Genomic DNA, 22,541 nt, shown 5'->3' with positions numbered 1-22,541 from the left:
AAGTCAGAGTCAACATTAATTGTTTTTAGTTAAGTAAATTAGTGATTTTAATCCTAAACATAAACAAATTACGACGTTTCACAACGATAACCACTAGTTTTATTTTGAAAGCCTAACTGGACGTTGTAGGGGAGAGCGGGGTATGTTGTCACACTTTTCACACCATCTAATATTTACTGAGCACCGTACATCACAATGGTACAAATGTCAGACCAAATGAAAGAATGAAGTCTTGGGCAGAAGTTTTGTATTCATTCCATCTTCATATCTTATCTCATTATGAAGCTGTAGACTGTTGAATAGAGAGTGTGCACTTGTGACACTTTGCCCCATCGGCAGGTAAGTTGTCACACTGGATTATCAAACAGTTAGAACACTTAATTGTGATTGATTGATTTCAATTTCAAATTGTAACCAGAACTAAAAGTAAAATCAATCAATCAAACTCACAGCAACATGTCTTGACCATGCAACGTTTGCAGCTCATTTGCATCTGTTGTCCCTGGGCAGGTAGACAAAACAACCACTAAACAACAAATACACTACATAAAATAACGTCTGTGAAGGTTCCCAGTCATCCAGGTCATAGTTATCCAAAGAAGGTTAAAGTCAAGGGCAACTGGACTTAGATACTAGAAGACGTTTCGTCCCTCAAGTCCAGTTGCCCTTGGCTTTAACCTTCTTTGGATTCATAAAATAACAAAACATTATATCCATCAATGCAAAATTGATAAAAACTCTGATATATTCACCAAATACAGAATACAATGCAATCATTAATGGTGACACTGTTGTGCTGATTTTAGCCAAAGTTTGAGGCTGGCTTTAAACACTGTAAAACTTCCTGAGTTTCTAATGTTTGTGGGTATGAAATTCCACTTCCCCACTCCTTTAACAGAGAAGGCGGATTGACCAAAGGTTGTCTTTCTAAATTGTGGTACGAAATCAAAACATGGGAGAGAACGGGTTTTGTTTTTCTCTCTAACTTGACTGCGGAGCCCTACTCGTGCAAAAACGGCGCTACAGTGGTACCCAGGGTGTAAAAAAGCAACGCCAGGATGTCCTGACCTAGCGTGATTCCCTGGGATGAGAACGGGTTGTAAAAACACATCAGTGAGCCACACAGTAATGTTCAAGGCTTCTTCACGTGTGTTTGAGCCCACGGATTAATCTATAGATTTCAATGTTTAATGCTGTAAATAAACATGTAAAAAGAATAAAACTTTCAAGAAATGTTTTTTAAGTGCCTAAATAAATCCAAAACTGTAACCCTAACCCTGGGTCGTCAGTGCGCATGTGTAGGCGCAGCGTGGGTGGTGGCAGAGGAGGAACACTTGCTGAAGAGACGGAGCCCCGGCTTCACTGGTGTTGTGCCGAGTTGTCGGCACCTCGCGGGACAAATTTATCGCCGTTGATGAGCCACACAAAGAATATTGAAATAAAGCAGCGAGAAACCAAGATGTGCATGTAGCTGTCAGCAGCACAGCATGCACGCAAAAATCTGCACAAGACCGGTGAACGGCAGGCGAGAGAGAGAAAAGGGTCAACAAAAAGCCTCAGTTTAGCTGGAAATTTACAGTGTAAGTTGAACGAATAGAGACTGCAGCTCTGCAGCTTCTCAAGATTAAAGCCGAGCCACCGTGTGTCATGTGTAAAATTCCCAGGGCGTCCTGTGTGCAGATATTACATACAAACATTAAAACAACAAGATGATTTAAACACATCGATCATATGTGCGTGAGTAAACAGAACAAAGCAGCAGCTCCTCACATTTAGGAGGCTGAAGGAGGAGGAGGAGGAGGAAGAGGACGACAACAAGGAGGAAGAGGAGGAGGAGGAAGTGCAGGATGAGGAGGAGGACAAGGAGGAAGAGAACGAGTAGAACAAGGAGGAGGAAGAAGTGTATGACAAGGACGAGGAGGAGGAGGAGGACAAGGAGGAAGAGAACGAGTAGAACAAGGAGGAGGAAGAAGTGTAGGAATAGGAGGAAGAGGAGGAGGAGGACAAGGAGGAGGAAGAAGTGTAGGACAAGGACAAGGCGGAGGAGGACGACAAGGAGGAAGAGAACGAGTAGAACAAGGAGGAGGAAGAAGTGTAGGACAAGGACGAGGAGGAGGACAAGGAGGAGGAAGAAGTGAAGGACAAGGAGGAGGAGGAGGAGGACAAGGAGGAAGAGAACGAGTAGAACAAGGAGGAGGAAGAAGTGTAGGACAAGGATGAGGAGGAGGAGGAGGACAAGGAGGAAGAGAACGAGTAGAACAAGGAGGAGGAAGAAGTGTAGGACAAGGACGAGGAGGAGGAGGAGGACAAGGAGGAGGAAGAAGTGTAGGACAAGGAGGAAGAGAACGAGTAGAACAAGGAGGAGGAAGAAGTGTAGGACAAGGACGAGGAGGAGGACAAGGAGGAGGAAGAAGTGTAGGACAAGGAGGAAGAGAACGAGTAGAACAAGGAGGAGGAAGAAGTGTAGGACAAGGACGAGGAGGAGGAGGAGGACAAGGAGGAGGAAGAAGTGCAGGACAAGGAGGAAGAGAACGAGTAGAACAAGGAGGAGGAAGAAGTGTAGGACAAGGAGGTAGAGAACGAGTAGAAAAAGGAGGAGGAAGAAGTGTAGGACAAGAAGGAAGAGGAGGAGGGGGACAAGGAAGAGGAAGAAGTGTAGGACAAGGAGGAGGAGGAGGAGGAGGACAAGGAGGAGGAAGAAATGTAGGACAAGGAGGAAGAGGAGGAGGAGGACAAGAAGGAGGAGGACAAGGAGGAAGAGAACGAGTAGAACAAGGAGGAGGAAGAAGTGTAGGACAAGGACGAGGAGGAGGAGGAGGACAAGGAGGAGGAAGAAGTGTAGGACAAGGAGGAAGAGAACGAGTAGAACAAGGAGGAGGAAGAAGTGTAGGACAAGGAGGTAGAGAACGAGTAGAAAAAGGAGGAGGAAGAAGTGTAGGACAAGAAGGAAGAGGAGGAGGGGGACAAGGAGGAGGAAGAAGTGTAGGACAAGGAGGAGGAGGAGGACAAGGAGAAAGAGGAGGAGTAGAACAAGGAGGAGGAAGAAGTGTAGGACAAGGAGGAGGAGGAGGAAGTGCAGGACGAGGAGGAGGAGGACAAGAAGAAAGAGGAGGAGTAGAACAAGGAGGAGGAAGAAGTGTAGGACAAGGACGAGGAGGAGGACAAGGAGGAAGAGAACGAGTAGAACAAGGAGGAGGAAGAAGTGTAGGACAAGGACGAGGAGGAGGAGGACAAGGAGGAGGAAGAAATGTAGGACAAGGAGGAAGAGGAGGAGGAGGACAAGAAGGAGGAGGACAAGGAGGAAGAGAACGAGTAGAACAAGGAGGAGGAAGAAGTGTAGGACAAGGACGAGGAGGAGGAGGAGGACAAGGAGGAGGAAGAAGTGTAGGACAAGGACGAGGAGGAGGAGGAGGACAAGGAGGAGGAAGAAGTGTAGGACAAGGACGAGGAGGAGGAGGAGGACAAGGAGAAAGAGGAGGAGGAGGACAAGGAGGAGGAAGAAGTGTAGGACAAGGAGGAAGAGGAGGACAAGGAGAAAGAGGAGGACAAGGAGAAAGAGGAGGAGTAGAACAAGGAGGAGGAAGAAGTGTAGGACAAGGAGGAAGAGGAGGAGGAGGACAACGAGGAAGAGAACGAGTAGAACAAGGAGGAGGAAGAAGTGTAGGACAAGGAGGAAGAGGAGAAGGAGCAGGATGAAGAGGAAAAAGAGGACGATGATGAGAAGACGAGACAGAAAAAGAGGAGGAAGAGGAGGAGGAGGAGGAAGAGGAGGAGGAGGAGGAAAAAGGGTAGGACAAGGAGGAAGAGGAGGAGGAGGAGAAGGACGAAGAGGAGGAGGAGGAGGAGAAGGAGCAGGATGAAGAGGAAAAAGAGGACGATGATGAGAAGACGAGACAGAAAAGGAGGAGGAAGAGGAGGAGGAGGACAAGGACGAAGAGGAGGAGGAGGAGCAGGATGAAGAGGAAAAAGAGGACTATGATGAGGAGACGGAAAAGGAGGATGATGAGGAGGAGGAATGTCTAAATAATGTCGTCTTTGTCAGGATGAACCAGATGTGACATCAGCTTATCTGAGTTTGCTAAATGTTGTTTGACTGTCGGTCCGTCAAACAGAAATGAAGTTTCTTTGACGATAAAACCTGCGACGCTTCTTTAAGGATAAATAAACTTGCCGCTCAATCAGCTGTCACTGTAAAGGAAAGGGGGCGGGGCGTCCACAGGTGAGGTCACAGGTCAAACAGCAGGTGGACGTTAGCGGCTGTGAACCAAAGCAGCTCAGACTCCTGGATGTGATCTCATGTAACCTGCAGGAGGTAAACACTGCACCAAACTATTTGTGATGCTAGCTGCAACTAGCATGCTAATGCTAGCATGCTAGTAGCTTCACTTGTGTAAACCTTCAATCACCAGCTCATGCTTCCTACACCTGCCACAGGTGAGTACTAGCAAACACTGCAGGCATACTTTACAGATATGTTGGTAGCTTGTCCCGTCAGACAAAGCAGTTAGGCCTCTATACACTCAGTGGCCAGTTTATTAGGTACACCTAACTAAAGCTAAGTCAGTCTAAATGTAATAAATCGTCCTTCATGAAGGTTTAAATGTTAGAAACCAGAGACGCTCTGATTGACCTGTAGGATTATGTTTGGAGGATGTGCTGTAGTTTGTGCTGCTCTTGGACTGTTTCTATTATTTTGTCTACCGCATTCATATCAACGAGGACAGGCTTCATTGAAGATCTGAAACAACATGATACACAGTGATACTGTAAAACAAGTGGACGTAGCCGCCGTGACGTCACCCATTGGTTTGTGGACTGCTGTTCTGAAGCCTCCAGTTTGGCATTTTGGCCGTCGCCATCTTTTTTGGAACTAGACGTGACCATATTTGGATGAGAAGGTGAAGCTAGCTAGCTTGTTTAGCAAGGTGCATCTGTAACTTTCGTTAACTGTGATATTAGCCTGGATGCTAATTTTGGCTAAAGACAAACTGGCTTAAAACCAAATGTACTTACCGGGAAGATGAGCAGCCGACTCCTGAGCTTTTTCAGCTGGTTAAATTTACACAGAGCAGCGGATACAAGTTGCCTCTATCCTGATTGACAGGTCGCCATGGTAGAGACCTGTCAATCACAGCTTGTAGCCCCGCCCCAAAGCCTCCCCTGCTTCCTGGTCTCTGTTCCTCTAAACGGGACCATAATTTACTAAATGAACATCATGCTGTGTTGAAGAAGACTTGAAACTAGCGACTGAGACCATAAACTCATCAGGAAAGTGTTTACTGAGGGAATAAATCAGCTGACAAGTAGAAACATTTTCTCACAGACTTCTGTACAATCACACTTCTTTCTGCAGCCGCTGGAGTCGCCCCCTGCTGGCTGTTAGAGAGGACGCAGGTTTAAATGTGCTTCAGCACTGGCTTCACTGTTTGGTTTGGACTTTCACCTTTAATGCTTCAAATATGATTAGCAAGATGTCATTCGGTCAGACATCAGAACAGAAATTATTTTAAAGACATTGTGTGGAAATCAGAACCTTCCAAAACTACAACCGTCAGGTTAATCTGCAGTCGATCCACCGCCCCTGAGTCGGGGACTAAACGTCCCTCCGGGTATCACTGCTGTTTGAAGCTCTTCCTGTGTATCCCTGCTTTATCTCTGGACTCATTATTTTGCTGGAACATAAACCTCCCAGTTTGCAGTTCTCCAGTCTCTGAGGATCTCTGTGGATTTTGTTGCTTACATGTCGACCTTGACCTTCAAGGCCGCAGCACGGCACTCTGGCTTCATGTGGGGATGATGTGTTCGTCTGTTGGCTTCCAGCCGTCTTTGTTCTCATTTTAATAAGCTGCACAGTGATGGATGTTCAGTTCATCAGACATTTTCTTGCGTTCTTTGCAGATTATTTTGTCTACATGATGTGATTTTTTTGTTCTGAGAGCTGAAACAACGACATGAAAAGATCATATTGAAGGAGCATCAGAGGTGTAGCAGGTGTCATTTGTAATGTTCATCGGGACGGATGTGTTTGTCCTGGACTGATGAAAGGAGGAGTGGTGATGAGGCAGGTTTTTATTTTTACTGACGGTGCAGGAATCTGATGGTCTGAGTTATTTTACCAGCGTGGCTGAGGATCTTATAAACACAGAGAAATCTGTAGCAGGACGTGTACCTACACTTGCTATATTTCCCTTTAAGATTCTTTTGACGATATGTAGAAAAATCTCTGGAAATGACCGACACTTAAAGGTGCTGTAGAATGGAAACTGTATTTACCCTGTTCATACAGTTTATACATACAGTGAGACTTCATTGTTTCCCCCCACTTATGTAAATCTCAAGCAATGTAAAAGACCTCGGAAAAAATAGGCGAATGCCAACAAGCACTAGATGTGACGTAACATCTGGGATGTTTACGCCTCCCAATCTACATAAACAAGCCCACGTTCCAGAGTTAACCTTCATAAGAGCTCATGAAGCGGGAGGTTGTTTAGTGTCTCGCATAAAGTGTTTTTTTACGGTTCTGAAGGAAAGGGAAATATTGTCTAGTTTTCCATCTGATGTCCTCTGACTGCTCTGCCTCAACTCTGTGATTTATGAAGTTTCCTGATGGACAGGTAGCTTTACTTGTTGCTAACGCTACAGTAACCGCTAGCTGCTGCTAACACTAGCTGCTGCTAACACTAGCTGCTGTTATCCAAAACTTCTGCAGTAATGTTAGTGGTGTAAACAATCTAAAACGTAGTAGTGTGGATGGGGCCTTAGACACAGGCAATGTTCTCAGGAGAACGACCTTCAGCCGACCCCCAGACATAGACAATGATGACACTGGGCACTCGGAGACCGCCTCCCCCCTCCGTACCTCTGGGAAGGTCACACCCCCAGACAACACCTACAGTGATGTGCCAGTCACCACCAGGTCTGGATGTTACCATACTGATTGTTTAGCATGGGTGAATGTGCTACGGTGCGGAACCTTGGTAATCTTAAGGCCGCAGCACGGACCGTTTTAGAGATTGCACGCAGAGGCTCGCATGTTATGCTGTTGTACCGTTAACCGACTACGTATGTTTTCAAACTTGTTGCTTAATAAACCACCACCCATTGGGTGATAAACAAGATATTCTGGAGTCTGTGAGTATAAAGACCAGAATATAACACATTTATGTCTCCTTGTATAATTTAATTACTGCCTACATTTATTTATTTACTTTATTTCTTTGTGCATTTAATCGCTTGCTTATTTATTTATTAAGCATTTATTTATTTCTGTATTTATTTATGAATTTGTCAGCATCAGTCCTCCATAGAGCTGTCCAGGTGCAGTTGATGGAGGGGGTTTCCCTGGCAGTCTGAGTGGCCTGACCAATCTGTGACGGGGGTAGTATGTCATCTGGAGGGTGGATTTTTGTGGGATTCCCTGATTAATTTGCATACTCTGGTTTGCGCCCTGTTTTATGTAATTGAGGTCGAGGAAAACGCCTGGGAGAGTGGAGGGTCCCGGGTGGAGTTGTGAAGTGGAAAGGCTGTTAGTCCAAGGGAAGGTAAGTGTTGACATGTTGGTGTGTAATTGACCCTTCGCTAAGCCCCGCCCCCCTTAGTTGCTGTTGCCTAGTCCGACAAACTGTCACGCTACCGCTGTCTGTCACTGCGCTCCCCGGAGAAATATTGTCAAATTTGTTGGAAAAAGCGATGTCAGAAAGAAGCAGACAGTTTTGCAGTTGCATTGTACATTTAAAGGTTTTATTCAGGCCGTCAGACTGATGTGAAAAAAATGAAAGATAGAAGCTAAAGCCCGCCGATCACACAGTACAAGTGAACCCCCCCCCCGACGATTGAGACAAAAGACAACGATATTAAGGATCAACAGTGTTCCTGTACAGCTAGTCGGCCTCTATTCATCATTACAATCATTAAAAGCAGAACAGCAGGGCTTTATTACGTTACATTCAGTAGGCAGTTAGCTAGCGTTAGCTAACTAACATCACATTAGGAACAATCCACAGCCGACATGTTTCTGGATTTGTTTTAGGTTTTGTAAAAAGAATAAATCGTCCTTCTCCTTTCAGCCTCTCTGGGTAGCTGCTGTAACTATTACAAGATGCCACGGGAACAGCGTTTGACCAGATCTAAGAAAAATACAGCCAAAAAAAGATAGAACACGACGCCATTTGCAAGTGTGTTGGACCTAAGTTAGAGCGAGTCCTATACTGCGCAGTGATTGGCCAGCTGTGTATTCGGGGCGTGACTTAGCGAAGGGTCAATTGAGTTGGTGCTGAGGGGATTTTCCCCTGTTAGGTATAAGAGCGGTGTTCCTTTGAGTTGCGCTGGTTTGTTATTTTTGTAGTTTTGTGGTGAACGCGGTTGGAGACTTGGGATTATGTCTGTGGCGGTGAGGAAGTTGCCAGTGGCTGGTCGCTCTCTCACGTCAGCTGTCCGTAAATACCCACTGCAATTAACCAAATGAAGCCTGGAGGTGAGTTACTTTAGTGTGTGGTTAGGCAGATAGAGGGGACGCTCCTTTTAGCCTTTTTTGCGACCAGCTTTTTCATTACTGTACGTTCCGTTGGTCATTAAAGTGTGTGAACATTTTCTATTAAACATATGACCCACAACAGTGCAGCACAGAGGACTGTACTGTTGCAGTGGGTTTGGGAAGGCCACTGCAAACCACACATGGCCCCTTTAAACAATGAATCTGTTATAAAAATAGTTCCCAATTTGTCAGTCGACTAATTGATTAATCATTTCAGATTGCTCTTTACTCATTTACAGGAAGCATTGCAAGTAATTGGTAAATTATACAGCGTCAGTGGGAAACCTGTGAGACAGACATTTTTGCTTTCAGTCTGATTATTCTCCAGCTGAAACCTCAGCAGGCGTCTGGGAGTGCAGCTGGAGACCGACGGACAGATTATAGAAGACTAAGTGAAAAATACACGAGAGGAGACAGTTGGAGAGAATTACAGCCAACCTTGAGGGATTCATTAGCCCGCCATGACTGAATTATCTTATCGATGAATTGAATTAAAGAGGAGCCACCTCTTCTGCCTGATCTGCATCTGCTTGGCTGCAGTCCGTCCTGATGTCCTCTGTGATTCCAGCCAGTGAAGACACGCCGCACGGCGCTGATACTCAGGGACACTCCCAACGTCGTGCATTAAAGATGTTACTGCAGTAAAAGTACTAATACCACGCTGTAAAATACTCTGTAACAACTAAAAGTCCTGCATTATTAATAATACCTCCGTGAAAGTACTAATACCACCCTGTAAAAATACTCTGTTACATGTAAAAGTCCTGCATTATTAATAATACCTCCGTGTAACAAGTAAAAGTCCTGCATTATTAATAATACCTCCGTGAAAGTACTAATACCACCCTGTAAAAATACTCTGTTACAAGTAAAAGTCCTGCATTATTAATAATACCTCCGTGAAAGTACTAATACCACCCTGTAAAAATACTCTGTTACATGTAAAAGTCCTGCATTATTAATAATACCTCCGTGAAAGTACTAATACCACCCTGTAAAAATACTCTGTTACAAGTAAAAGTCCTGCATTATTAATAATACCTCCGTGTAACAAGTAAAAGTCCTGCATTATTAATAATACCTCCGTGAAAGTACTAATACCACCCTGTAAAAATACTCTGTTACATGTAAAAGTCCTGCATTATTAATAATACCTCCGTGAAAGTACTAATACCACCCTGTAAAAATACTCTGTTACATGTAAAAGTCCTGCATTATTAATAATACCTCCGTGAAAGTACTAATACCACCCAGTAAAAATACTCTGTTACAAGTAAAAGTCCTGCATTATTAATAATACCTCCGTGAAAGTACTAATACCACCCTGTAAAAATACTCTGTTACATGTAAAAGTCCTGCATTATTAATAATACCTCCGTGTAACAAGTAAAAGTCCTGCATTATTAATAATACCTCCGTGAAAGTACTAATACCACCCTGTAAAAATACTCTGTTACAAGTAAAAGTCCTGCATTATTAATAATACCTCCGTGAAAGTACTAATACCACCCTGTAAAAATACTCTGTTACAAGTAAAAGTCCTGCATTATTAATAATACCTCCGTGTAACAAGTAAAAGTCCTGCATTATTAATAATACCTCCGTGAAAGTACTAATACCACCCTGTAAAAATACTCTGTTACATGTAAAAGTCCTGCATTATTAATAATACCTCCGTGAAAGTACTAATACCTATCTGTAAAAATACTCTGTTACATGTAAAAGTCCTGCATTATTAATAATACCTCCGTGAAAGTACTAATACCACCCTGTAAAAATACTCTGTTACAAGTAAAAGTCCTGCATTATTAATAATACCTCCGTGAAAGTACTAATACCACCCTGTAAAAATACTCTGTTACAAGTAAAAGTCCTGCATTATTAATAATACCTCCGTGAAAGTACTAATACCACCCTGTAAAAATACTCTGTTACAAGTAAAAGTCCTGCATTATTAATAATACCTCCGTGAAAGTACTAATACCACCCTGTAAAAATACTCTGTTACCGCTGATGGTTTGGTTCGTAAAGATTCTGCCGCCACAGTTCCCCGGGGCCCAAACAGACTCCTTCTGGCTTGTTGAGTCCAAAGATCAATGTCACTAACAAACATCAGAGTTATTATAATCAATCAGAGGAGAAGCAGCCGATCAGTCACTTCTTGTCAATCGACTGGTTGTTTCAGCTGTACTTGTATATTAACTGTTGGGGAGTTTAATTTATAACGAGACATCAGATTTTATAAATGAAGCTGTCAGATAAATGTAGTGAAGTAAAAAGTACAATGGTGCAGCAGAAGTTTTAACATCCCCGGAGCTTAAAAACAACTCTTCACGTGTTTTAAACACATTTTTGATGAATCATTCGTCCGTTAACTTAACTGCAGACCTTTTCTCTGTTTGTTGTGTTTGAAATGAATGAACGTGTGTTTGCTGTCCTGCAGGCAGCCATTTGTTTCCTTTCAAATTGATTTCAGTCTGTGATCAATAATAGGGACAATAAGGCAAGAAAAAAAGGCAATTACTCAGAAACCACAGCTGAAAACAAAACAACATAAAGATTTCTGCAGTGGGCGGTGTCGGCTGCAGCTTATTGTGTCGACACGTCTTATAGGGGAGCAGTGTGAGGTTTATAATGAAGCTCGATCGAGCTAAATCCTTAATTTATACAGTATTGGCGTTTACTTCAAAGCAGCTACCACCACAGGACTGAGGACAACAAGAGAAGCAGCTCTGTGATTGATCACTGCACTTAAGCAACTTTAAAATCTTTGCAAGTTTCTCTTCAGTCAGTTCCAACACAACATGTAAGCAGCAATCTGGAACACCATAAAACACGTTACATGATCAGTAATCACCCGCCCCCCCCTCTCAAAACAAGCAACATAGATGGTCTGTGCGTACTTTCAGCAACTGTGTGCACTTTCAGTAGGGGCTAAAAAATGCATGAACACTGGTCCCAGCATCCCCGTCAACAGAGACGGCACCTTTCTAAATCTGTGAGCTCCATCTAGTGGGCTGCAGCGGAAAAAAGTCTTCAAGTGCAAAGTTTCAGGTCTGATGAACGTGTTGGTTCGTCTGAAAACTCGCTGCGCAGGGAAGCTTTGTAGGGCTGGTTGGCCGTTTGTGTCTCCATTTCTTGCTCCTCCAAGTGTCATTAAGAAAGATACTGAAACCCCAAATTGCTCCTGAAGTAGGGTTGGGTAGCGTTTCAATTTTATCGATTCCGATTCTTCTCATTGAGTCTCGGGTTCTGGTTCCTTCACCACAGATCTTGTCAGCGCTCGGTGCTTTTACTTTAGATCTGAATACTTCTTCCTCCACTTGTACTGAAGTGTAACAGATGTTAGAGCTGAAGTAAAGGCTTCTAACACCTTGTATTTAATCACTTAGTTGCCAACCGTTCAATTAATCTGTGATTATTTTGATAATCTATCAGTGAGTTACTTTTTAAGTTTTTAAGAAAAAATCATCTGATTCCAGCTTCTTAAATGTGAATATTTTCTGGTTTGCTTCCTCGTCTATGACAGAAAAGTGATTATGTTTGACACAAAACAACGGATTGACTTGAGGATAAAAACTATGAAAACAAGTTATTTCAAATGTCCTGATGGACAGACAGACGGGCCTAATCAGTAAGCAGCTCAGTACATCAGAGCTCTCTGTTGTTTGCTTTGCTGGATTCTCACAGGTTAGACTGAACTGACCTCATTCCTTCTGTTTCGGACTCTGCTGATTAGACCCTCCATGAATCGACTGTTTGATTTGTAAAGATTCTGCTGTCACCAAAGAGGCGTGGAAAGATAATATAAGTACCTCAAATGTGTACTTAAGTACTTAGTAAGTTATCACCGCTGCTTGTAATCCGGCTGACCTCGGTGCTGAAGCTGTGTGTGGAAATAAGAGACAAAGAGAAGCAGCATGGAAAATGTTTTTCCACTCTGGTCTTTAGGTTTTTGTTTCACACAACAATCATGAACTCTCTTCACATTTAAAAAACAAACAAACACTATTTAGGCCGTCAGACGGGACCCTGAAGGCAGAATGACCAAACCACCACAGCACCTGAAGGCTCCTCTGCATCCTGCTGCAAAACCCTTTAGAAGACAAACTGAGAACAAAGTACACACAGTACACTGATCTTTACAGTACACTGTGCAGTACAACAGATCTCCATCCGAAGCCTGTTTACACCAACAGCAGACGAGCCGCGCAAAAGACTCCAAAACGTGACTTTCTGAGTTAGTTTGATTTCCGTTTCCGGCTGTGAACAGCTCCCATATTTCCGCCGTGCAATGCATTGTGGGACAATTGTGTACATCAACACCACACTCAGAAATCAGGGCTAGTTTGGTCTCCATGCTGGGAGTATTTTACAGTACTTTGTTTGGTCATTACAGACTCGGATCAATGGGTTTTATGTCACAGCCCCCCCCCCTTGTGAGACGTTCAGGTGTTCAGGTCTGTGTAGGTCATTCCACTTCTTCTCTGTGTTAATTATTAAAAAATGATCTGTTATAGGTTTTTTTTTGCTTGTCTGACAGCCACTTATCACCTTCTTTACAAATGTTCTTTTTAATACAAAAATGGAAATCAGTGGCGTTTTCACAGAACTTAAATGTTTCCAAACAGGCTTCATCTTTGTCCCTCGGCGCGCTCTGGTCTTCCTCTCCAGCCGTCGGGTCACTTCTTCTTGTTCTCCTTGCAGGCGACCACGTATCTCTGGGCCACGTTGAGCGGAGGGGAGTAACCGTCGGCGTACGACGTGTCCTCGAACAGCACCGAGTAGTCGTCCTGAGGCTGCGAACGCACGCACGCTGCCGTTAGTCTGGGAGGCACACGGCTTCAGAAACAAGAGACTGTAGGATCAACTCACCCTGTGTGGCGGGGTGTGGATGAGGGCCCGGTAGAAGCAGGTGGTCTGCGGGTAGAGGGCCAGCACCAGCTGGTCCTTGCTGAACAGGGCCTCTGGGTCCGTCTCTGGGTTGGCCTTCCACTGCGGCAGAGGGATGATCCGCCGCCTGCTCAGAGTGTGTCTCCTGCTCACACAAAGCAAATAAAACACACTTTTAATACACGTAAAGCAGTTTGGCTGATAACATCCTCCATGAAAGACGTGGACTCGAGTCGACTTGACACTTTAGACTCGACTCAAGATTTGGGACTTGTGAACAATATTTTTTTCTCAACGTCTTTCCCTCCAGCGTTAGCAGACAGTAAATCTGAAGCTACTAAAGAGAACTCACTCTTTGCCTTCTTCATCAATGTCGTCCACTTCATATCTGGAGGGGAACAGAAGAAAAAAAGTCATGAAGTCAGTTTTCTTCGTTTCACATCCTGACATTTGGAATATTCCGCTCTGTGGCGCGCTCACTTGTTGGTGGAGTGGTTGTAGCTGACCACCTCAGCCAGGATCCACTGCTCGTCTCCGTCCACGGCCTTCACCCTCGCGGCCACCTTGTCGCCCTGTTTGGCCACGTAGTCGCTGCTGGCCGGAGTCGCCCCGCACAGAGGAGGGGGGCTGATGGGAAGCGCACAGGGAGAGAAAACATCCGCAACATGCAGCACGTTATTTTAGCAGATCACAGTGTCCTGCTTTCTGTTCAGGTCTCTTAAGGTCTTATATCTAGTTTTCTGGAATAACAGGATGACCAGTTGCCAGTTTATGAGGTGCACGTAGCTGCAGTCCAGTAAAACCAGCAGTAACTTCTCCCTGTGAGATGGATCATAATAATCTGGTCTCTACAGTGTGTTCGGCTGCAGCTACCTCTCCCCCGGCTTGCCGATCCACAGAGGGAGCGTCATGGCCGACTGCTGCAGGAGCGTCATCAGGACGCCTCGCCTCATCGTCTTCCTGGGGGGGTCGCTGTCGCTGTAAACTCCTGCCATCTTAGCAGCTGCAAAAAACAATTAAAAAAAACACAAGTTACAGAACTGCTGCTGCAGACATTAAAGAGCAAAAAGGTTGAATTTAATCAAGCGTAACTTTATAAGTCACATACCTATTCTCCTCTCCTCCAACAAAGACTTGATCTCTGCAATTTTATCGAGAGCGTGACGCAGGATGCTGTGAGGAATAAAAGAAATGAGTGAGCAAAGAGCATTTAGAGGTTTGAACCCTAACCAGAGCAGGAACGCCGTCTGGAAACTTCCCGACTAACTGATGATTTGATGCCTTGATGGTGGCGCTAGAGGGAAAACCACAGGCTCACCGAATCAAAACGTCATGAATCTTTAGCAACTGCCATCCTAGATACCAGACCATCGACCCAGACGGATGAAGGACGTGAGGGTTTTGCAAAAGTCCCTGTTCATCGTGGAGCTAACTGTGCCACGGGAGGCTGCAGTTGGTCAAGCGTTTAAACGTAAAAGGCTGAGGTACTACGACCTAGCAGCCAAGGCAGGACGAACCCAGTTGGTCCCCACAGAGGTTGGTTTCAGAGGTTTTACGGCCACATCAACAACGAGGCTGTTGGTTAGGAGTCAGAGGCTGCTGAGCGAAGCAGCAACTGGCTGTGGCTAAAACGAAAGGGTCCAATCTGGGCCAAGAGGGCTAAAAGCGGAGGGGGGCGCTCCTGGGACTCCCAGGTGTCAGTGTTAGGCTTATCACCAAAACACCGAGGAAGGAGGGTGCCCACCTGATGACACAATGAAGTGACTACCCCTACCCTGACTCAAGACGTCAAGAAAGTGCTGATTATTCTAAGGGACTGTATCAACTTGTAAAAGACTCTTGTCCCAGAGGATTCCCCGGTGTTCACTTTGAAAGCCACTACATTAATCTAAGTTTGCCCTGTTACGAGTTTGTGGCTACTCACCCGCACTCTGCCTCAGCGTCGGCCTTGGCCGTGGTGTACAGTCCCCTCAGCTTGGTCCGGTAGTATGGGGAGGCTGAAGGAGACACAAGGCAATAGATCTGAGTGAAGCAGGACTCGCTGAACAGCAACTAATAACCAGATGGAAAAGCAAAAACATGCGGCATCATCTCTACACGGTGTGAGGACTGTTGGGGTTTTAAAATGTGGCGACTGACTTTTGTTTTCCGTCTGCATCCTCTCATGTGTTTTCTGAATGTTGAGCAGGTTGTGTTCACTGCGGGACCTCTCCTCCTGAACACACAGACATGGACACTGAAACATGACAAACCCGACTGAAGCCGTTTCAATCTGTTCACCAATGCCACTAACTTACCTGTGTCTGCTTGATGAGCTGATGGAGCTCTGTCAGCAGCTCGGCAATCTTCGTGTCGGCTGACATGTCCTCACCTACAAGAGTTTGCCATTCACAAACAGTCTTGTTAGAGGTAGCGTCAAAACATACAAAACCCCATGAGAAAAAGCTGTAATTTTAAAGGCATGGGTGTTGATAGAAGCTACAAGCAGTTAGTGGGACCAGAACGAGGTATGTTATAAATTTAAGCTATAATGTATTAAAATAGTATAATGTATGAAAGCCGAATTAAGAAGTGTAAAGTACAAGTTCTGAATCTTGTTCTACTATGTTTTTATATCTCTTAAATGTACGTGATGTCAGAATTGATAGAATTATGAATGGAGTTTGGTGTAACTTCTCTTTGAATGAAGTGGCTTGTATTGAAGCTAACGCGACAACTATTATACTTTAGGTTTAGACGGCGTCAAAAAAACGTAACTTTGTTTTAGTAAGGCTTGCTGAAACGCTAATGCAAACTTTAAATAACGGGAAATAACCACTCTGTGTAATATTAATGCGGCATTAGCTGACTGCTTTAAGTTAGCGAGTGGTTTGTTTATCTACTGTTAGCACGGTTGTTAGCTAAACTACGATGTTTGTGCTCGTGTAACAACAACATCGGCTGTTTATGTTCCCGCTGTGATAACTTTATATAAATCTTATGCTTTCCCTTCTTTATTAAACGCAACACGTAACTCTACGTACCGTTTTTGGGTTTTCTCTTTGTTTATTGTCGACTTGCTAACACAGATTAGCTTCTTCTTCTTCTTCTTCTGTGGTGTCACTGAAAAGCAGCTTTCCACAGCGCCTCCAGGTGGACGGAGTGTGGAACTGCAGGTTTGGCACATTATAATGTGAAACCTGTTTTTAGTTGAAAGTTGCTGGAAAGTAAATTAATAATTGATCTACTCAAGTACTGCGGTCCATTAGTTAGAGATACTTAACTTGGCAAATACTACTACTACTATAATTTCTACATTTAGTTTTATTTGAGAGCTTCAGATACTTTGCAGATTCGAAATAAAGTCAACAAATAAAATGTGATGTATTAATATAAGTAGGCCTACAATACATATATTAAGTAATTAAAATAAGCACCAACTTCACCAGCTACAACGCTGATATGTTGTATTGATCCAGTAATATATGTCATTATGAAAAGAGACATTCTGTGTACTTATGTCTGGTACTTTAACTATATTTTGATGCTTTTGTACGTTTGCTTAAGTAACATTTTAAATGCGTGACTTTTATTTGTATATTTAGTATTGTGGTATTGAGTACTTGTTCCACTACTGCATAAAAATACACTTTTCATGATTTATTAAGAGCCTGTACCTGTAAACCGTGAAGGTCTTCTGAAAAGAGAATTGTCGCCATCGCTGTTTTGGTTTAAGTATAATGTGTTGAGTTGGGAAAATGTAATGAAATATGCAGAAGAAGAAAACAACAAGTACTGCTTGTAGTACTTCTGTACTTTTACTTTAGTAAAACACACTGAATGTGTGACTTTTGAAATATTTCTACACTGTAATGTTTCTGAATACTTCTTCCACTACTAAAAATGACATAAAATTCACAATAATTATGTCTGACCACGTTTTTAACAGCGTCTGTGTATCTGAGGTCTGATGTGTCGTCAGTTTGGTTTGATTTGTGACGTCTTTCATTTTCATTTGTGCTCACAGGATGTTTTGATGGCACTTTGGCCAGATGTCATGTACAAACCGTCTCCTACTTTGAGACCAGTCGGCAGATAAACATCCAGAGAATTAATGATTAACTTCTGCCGACCTGAGGCCGGCGTGTTTACGAGTTTATCATTTTAAATGTGGGCTAAACACATCTGTTTTATAACAGCACCTTCAGATAAGCTAAATGAACTTAGGCTGTTTCCCAGATACAGAAAATCAGCCTGTTCTCATTCCCCGGGGCGTCAAATAGCTTCACTTTGTTACGTCCTTCCAGGTCTGGTACCAACGCACGTGGCCGCCTTCAGCGCCATAGTTCAACGCTAAAAGTAGGCGTAGCATACTCTAAGAGGTTGGAGGAATGAAGGGGGGCCTTCAGTCCAACGGTGGGCTTGTGAGACGCCGGAGTGGCAGCGTTTCAAACAACGTCATGTTAACAGTTTTCTAGATTGAACGCCTACGTTAGAAACAAGCACTGAAGCTTTCCGGCGAGAAGCCACGTGCTGTGGGGAGTCGTTTGTTATGCGTTATCGTGTTTATATAATATATTTATTCAGTTTGCAGTTTGTTGCCTCTCTTTCTGCTTTCATTATTCTGGTTATTGTCTTGTCATAAATCTTATGGGAGGAAGTGCCCTGAGTTGACAGCCGAGGCCTTCGGCACGTTGGGTGATGATGAGTTGTATGTTTTGTATTTTGTTTACAACAATAAAAACTGTTCAAATCATAAAAAGATAAGGTTGCTCGTGGTGGTGCTGGAGGTCAGGGCGGAAACCATATCTTTAGATAAAGCGTCTCAGAGGTGTCTGGACACAAAAACCGTCTCGGGTCGGAACCGAAGAGCAGGCTGATTATTCAGAATAAAGATGAAACTCAGCAGCGAGCTGGGAGGAATGTGAATACCGCATGGGGACAAAAATTCATTAAGCGTGAACTTAGTTTAAACGAGGTTAAAATGCAGGCAGTGTGGTGAATATTCACCAGTCCAGTCAGAATCAGGCCATAAAGCTGGCATCTTATCTGTGACCTGGTTTCCAGCGCTGTGTGTACACTGGTGTGTGTGTGTGTGTTGCACGCCAAGTTCCTGCACAGACGGAACTGAGGGCACGCTTTAACCGCTCAGACAGGTCGGCTCATATTTCTGCAAATATTTACTGTAGCCGGCTGAGTCTCGTCAAGGACGAGCGAAGGAGGGAGAGACGACAACAAGCAGCTCAGAGGAAACATCATGAAACCAGAGCAACAAAAGCTCCGGCTGTGTTTTTCATGAACAGAGATAAGTTGAAAAGAGGGAGCTGGGTGGTGATGCTGGCTTGTTTTCGCCCCTCTTTGGGACTGAACGCTGTGTTCATGAGGCTTTTTTTCTCTCCAGACGTTGCTCTGCCTGCACACAGTCACGTCGTGCTCTGGAGGAGGCGTTCACTGAACGTCTGAAAGTCAAAACCAGCTGAGACTCACTCTGAGGAAAGAATAAAGTCATGAGATGATGATTCAACGTTTCATACGATAAGATAAACTAATTACTTTCATGACTTTATAACATAAAAAATCCTCATCAAAGTAGTGCTACTGCTTAAACTACATGAAACTTTGACTTTAAAGTAAAGAAGTACTTTTACTTGTAGATGGAGCATTTTTACTTTGGTGTACAACTAAATGATTATTTGTATCCACAAGAAAGAAAATTGATTCCCCTTCTCAAAAAAAAAAAATGCAATGCCAAATTATTATGTAGGCTACATGTTGGAGGTGGATGTGAAATACAGGTGAACATACACATACATTGCAATGGAACATAGTGTAAAAGGATGTGTCACTCACATTTCATTCAGCTGACGCTTTTATCTAAAGCGACTTGCAATTGCTATATAATTGCTTAATTAAGTGTCTTGCTCAGGGTAACATTGGTAGATGGGTCACAATGGGGAGTTGAACCTGGGCCTCTCACACCAAAGGCATGTGTTTTATCCACTGCGCTATCACCACCCAACACACAATCTGATAATGCGAATAAACACAACCTGCGAATACTCCAGCTCTATATACCCAAAGTAAACATTTAGCTGTGATTTAATAGCAATAAATGGGTGAAACTGATGCCGAAATAACATAATAACATAAACATAATAATAATGATGCAGATTTGTTAAACATATGAATTCGTGCTTTGTCAGGTCTGTCAGCGGAACAGCAGGACAACAACTTTTAAAATGTTTGTTTTCTGAATGGAGTTTGGATCAATCAGGGTTATGCTACGCTAACCTGTTCACAGTAAAGTACGACAACAGCTGGAACAAATTTACAGACATATATTTTCTGAACTCACCAGGTAGTTCAACTTCCTCGCTTTCCTTTCTCCAAGTAATGTCCAGTTTTGTCTGATTTTAATATAAATATGAAGTCGTAGTCCAACAGAGCTCTGGGTGCTAACAACCAACGCTAACAACAACAGTGGGACTGGATGTGTAATACCGAAAACTAAAGTAAAAAGCTAATTTAATAAAGCAGTTTACTTGGAGCTCCTCCCGCGGGCAAACGGCGAAGCTGTCAGAGAATAATCCAGATCAACTACCGGTGTTTATTTGTCCAAAAGCTGCAGCGCTGCTCCCCGTAAACTTCCCCGTTCTTTAGCAGCTCGCCGTCGGCCAGCGGATTGTCGTTACACCGCTCGTCAGGTCCTCTCCAAACAACGCTCCGAAGCCGCCGGAGACGTTTGGACAATCTCACGCTGATAGGCTTTAGCAACATCGCGTCCAGCGAATTTCTCGCCCCAAGTTGAAAAATTTAAACTTGTGAGGACCAGTGAATGTCGCAACAAACGCCTCTTTCGCTCCGCTCGGAGTGAATTCACAGGAATTCACCTTTTTGCATTGATTTTTCAATCAAGCCGCCCAAAACGCTGGATTTGCTTTCAGTGTGAACACAGCTTTACTGGGTTATTGCACAACACTGTGAGTCAGAGTCAGCTGTTCATCAGAGTGATGGCTTGTGGGAAGAAACTATTCCTGAGTCTGTTGGTTTTGGTGTACAGCGCTCTGTAGCGCCTCCCAGAGGGGAGGAGCTGGAACAGGTTGTGTCCGGGGTGAGATGGATCTGCAGTGATGTTTCCTGACTCTGGAAATGTAGAAGCCTGCTTGTGCATGTTTTTTTGAGCCATTAGACAATCAACCTATTTTGTGGTTTAGGTATGAGGACGTACAGGTCTGGTTGCTGTTAAATCTGCAGCCGGACAGATAAAAAAAGTCTCAGGTTCAGCTGATGATTCACCACCAGACCCACCAACACAGCGGCCCACCGTGCGTTGTAATACCAGTTATAGCCATGTGTAAAGTTCCTTTTAGTTGTTCTTTTACTTGCATCGGGTACCGATTCAATAAAATTCATGTGTATAGTTTTATTATCTGTGTCGATACAGGTGTAACGAAGGAGCTGGATGTGTTCACAGCCTCCACCTGTGTGTGATTATTGGCTGACCCTGAGGAAGCTCTGGTTTTTGATCACGTAGTCACAGTAATGGAGGATGTGTCTCAACTCCTGCCTTCTGGAGCTTGAACTCTTCCCCCCTCGTGAACAACTTGTGGCTGTCTCGAGTGTGTTTTTCCACTGTGGTAAATGACTCTGCTCAGCGATGCAGTTAGAAACGGGAGTCATGCGGTGACTAAAACCAGAACGCTCTTGTGACTGAAGTTTGTTTTGATGTTGAGGCCTGTAATTACAGCGTGATGAGCGGAGTTTAAATTCAGAGTGTGACATGATTTTTCCCTCTGCTGCCAGGCAACATTTATTCTCTTGTGTTAAAACATACTTGTATTATCAGGCTCAATACATACAGCCACCGCAGGCCGAACCAAACACTGACGTTCTGCCTCTAAACCTCTCACGTAGTTTTGTGTAAGAGGTAAAACAATCCGGTTTTTCACAGGAAATAAGCACAAGTGAGGGGAGAAGTGAGAAAATAAGATTTAAATCAGAGGAGCAAACTAATATTGCTCTTTTCTGCCCGTTAATCCTTAAACGACAGCTCTGTGGTCAGATTATTATTTAATGTTACAAGTTCTAATAAGACGGTGATGTGAAGTTTCTCATGTGAAGTGTTTTTTTTTTTTGTCTTTCTAAATATTGTTTCTTCACAGAGAGGGTATAAAAATTAAGAAAAGATAAAAGCTGCAGGACATGATCATGAGGTAAAAGGTGAAAAGATAAAACTAGATATACTGTGCAAGAGTTTTAGGCAGGTGTGGAAAAGATGCTGTAAAGTAAGAATGCTTTCACAAATATAACTGCACAAATGGATATTTATCAATGAACAAAACAGAAAGTGAACAGAAGCTAATTTTACTGAAAATCTGGTGTGACCACCCTTTGCTTTCAGTTCTTCCAGGTGCACTTGCACAAAGTCAGGGATCTTGTAGGCACATCATGAGGTGTTTGATTAAACAATTATGTTTGTTTAATTATGATGATAAAGTCATTAAGTAGGTTGAAACACAATCATTAACTGAGCAGAAACAGCTGGGTAGGAGGAACAGCCAAACTCAGCTAACAAGGTGTAAAAATCAAACACCATGGCGAGACCGAGCTGCTAGCAACACAACAAACTCCTCTCTCCAACTCACTGTCTCACGTTTCCAACGCCGGCGTCTTCCTCCAACAGCATTAAACTAACTTCACCCCGGGAAGACTGCGACAGTGGAAGCGAGAGTGTGAGAGAGGAGTTTGTTAGGAAGTCTTGCTTGCAGCTCCTCTACGTGCACAACAAACTCCTCTCCCTCGTTTCCACCGCCGGCGTCTCCCTGCAACGACTCACCTCTCACGAGATCTCAGAGCGAGACTTCAGTTTCCTGTTAAAAACAAAAGGGGGTCACCCGGAGTCCCTGATGTTGTCAGACACCTGGTGTAACAGTCGGAGCCTGTCGCTGGCAACAAGGAGCTCTTTCTGCGGACGCCATTTTGACAGGAAGGAATACAGTTCAGCTGCCGGCTGAAGCTTCTACTGCACAGATTCAGAACTTTCTGCACCTACGAGTTATTCCAACACCAACAACATGTGGCCCAGGTTTAAAAATACTGAATTAGACTTTAATGAAAATTTGACATTACATCTGTC

General features: G+C 43.7%; 1 protein-coding gene across 5 annotated transcripts; it reads right to left on the bottom strand.

The window, feature by feature from the left end:
* Positions 1-12,456: 12,456 nt before the first annotated feature.
* sgf29 (SAGA complex associated factor 29) lies at positions 12,457-22,541 on the bottom strand. Of its 5 annotated transcripts, XM_038708688.1 has the most exons (11): positions 19,761-20,426; positions 16,450-18,893; positions 15,724-15,797; positions 15,566-15,641; positions 15,351-15,423; positions 14,535-14,599; positions 14,300-14,429; positions 13,907-14,053; positions 13,779-13,814; positions 13,409-13,571; positions 12,457-13,332 (listed from the first exon to the last, which is right to left on the bottom strand). In XM_038708688.1, the coding sequence occupies exons 3-11, from the start codon at positions 15,787-15,789 to the stop codon at positions 13,216-13,218; spliced, it is 873 nt and encodes a 290-aa protein (XP_038564616.1). In that variant the 5' UTR covers positions 15,790-15,797; positions 16,450-18,893; positions 19,761-20,426; the 3' UTR covers positions 12,457-13,215. The 5 variants fall into 5 exon arrangements, with proteins under 5 accessions (XP_038564616.1, XP_038564640.1, XP_038564634.1 ...); XM_038708712.1 differs by lacking the exons at positions 16,450-18,893; positions 19,761-20,426 and adding an exon at positions 22,242-22,541; XM_038708706.1 differs by lacking the exon at positions 16,450-18,893.

The sequence above is a fragment of the Micropterus salmoides genome, unplaced genomic scaffold, assembly GCF_014851395.1.
Source record: "Micropterus salmoides isolate LMB-PRFRI ecotype aquatic unplaced genomic scaffold, ASM1485139v1 Ms_hic_scaffold_10, whole genome shotgun sequence".
In the NCBI taxonomy this organism is placed as follows: domain Eukaryota; kingdom Metazoa; phylum Chordata; class Actinopteri; order Centrarchiformes; family Centrarchidae; genus Micropterus; species Micropterus salmoides.
This window is presented reverse-complemented; position numbering and strand designations above follow the sequence as displayed.

Bases quoted from the DNA above. Each gene is read 5' to 3' on its own strand.
- sgf29 (XM_038708712.1), bottom strand. From the start codon at position 15,789: ATGTCAGCCGACACGAAGATTGCCGAGCTGCTGACAGAGCTCCATCAG. The intron at 14,600-15,350 runs GTGAGTAGCCAC...TATTCCTCACAG, and splicing joins GACGCTGAGGCAGAGTGCGG to CATCCTGCGTCACGCTCTCG. The intron at 14,430-14,534 runs GTATGTGACTTA...TGTTTTTTGCAG, and splicing joins GTTGGAGGAGAGGAGAATAG to CTGCTAAGATGGCAGGAGTT.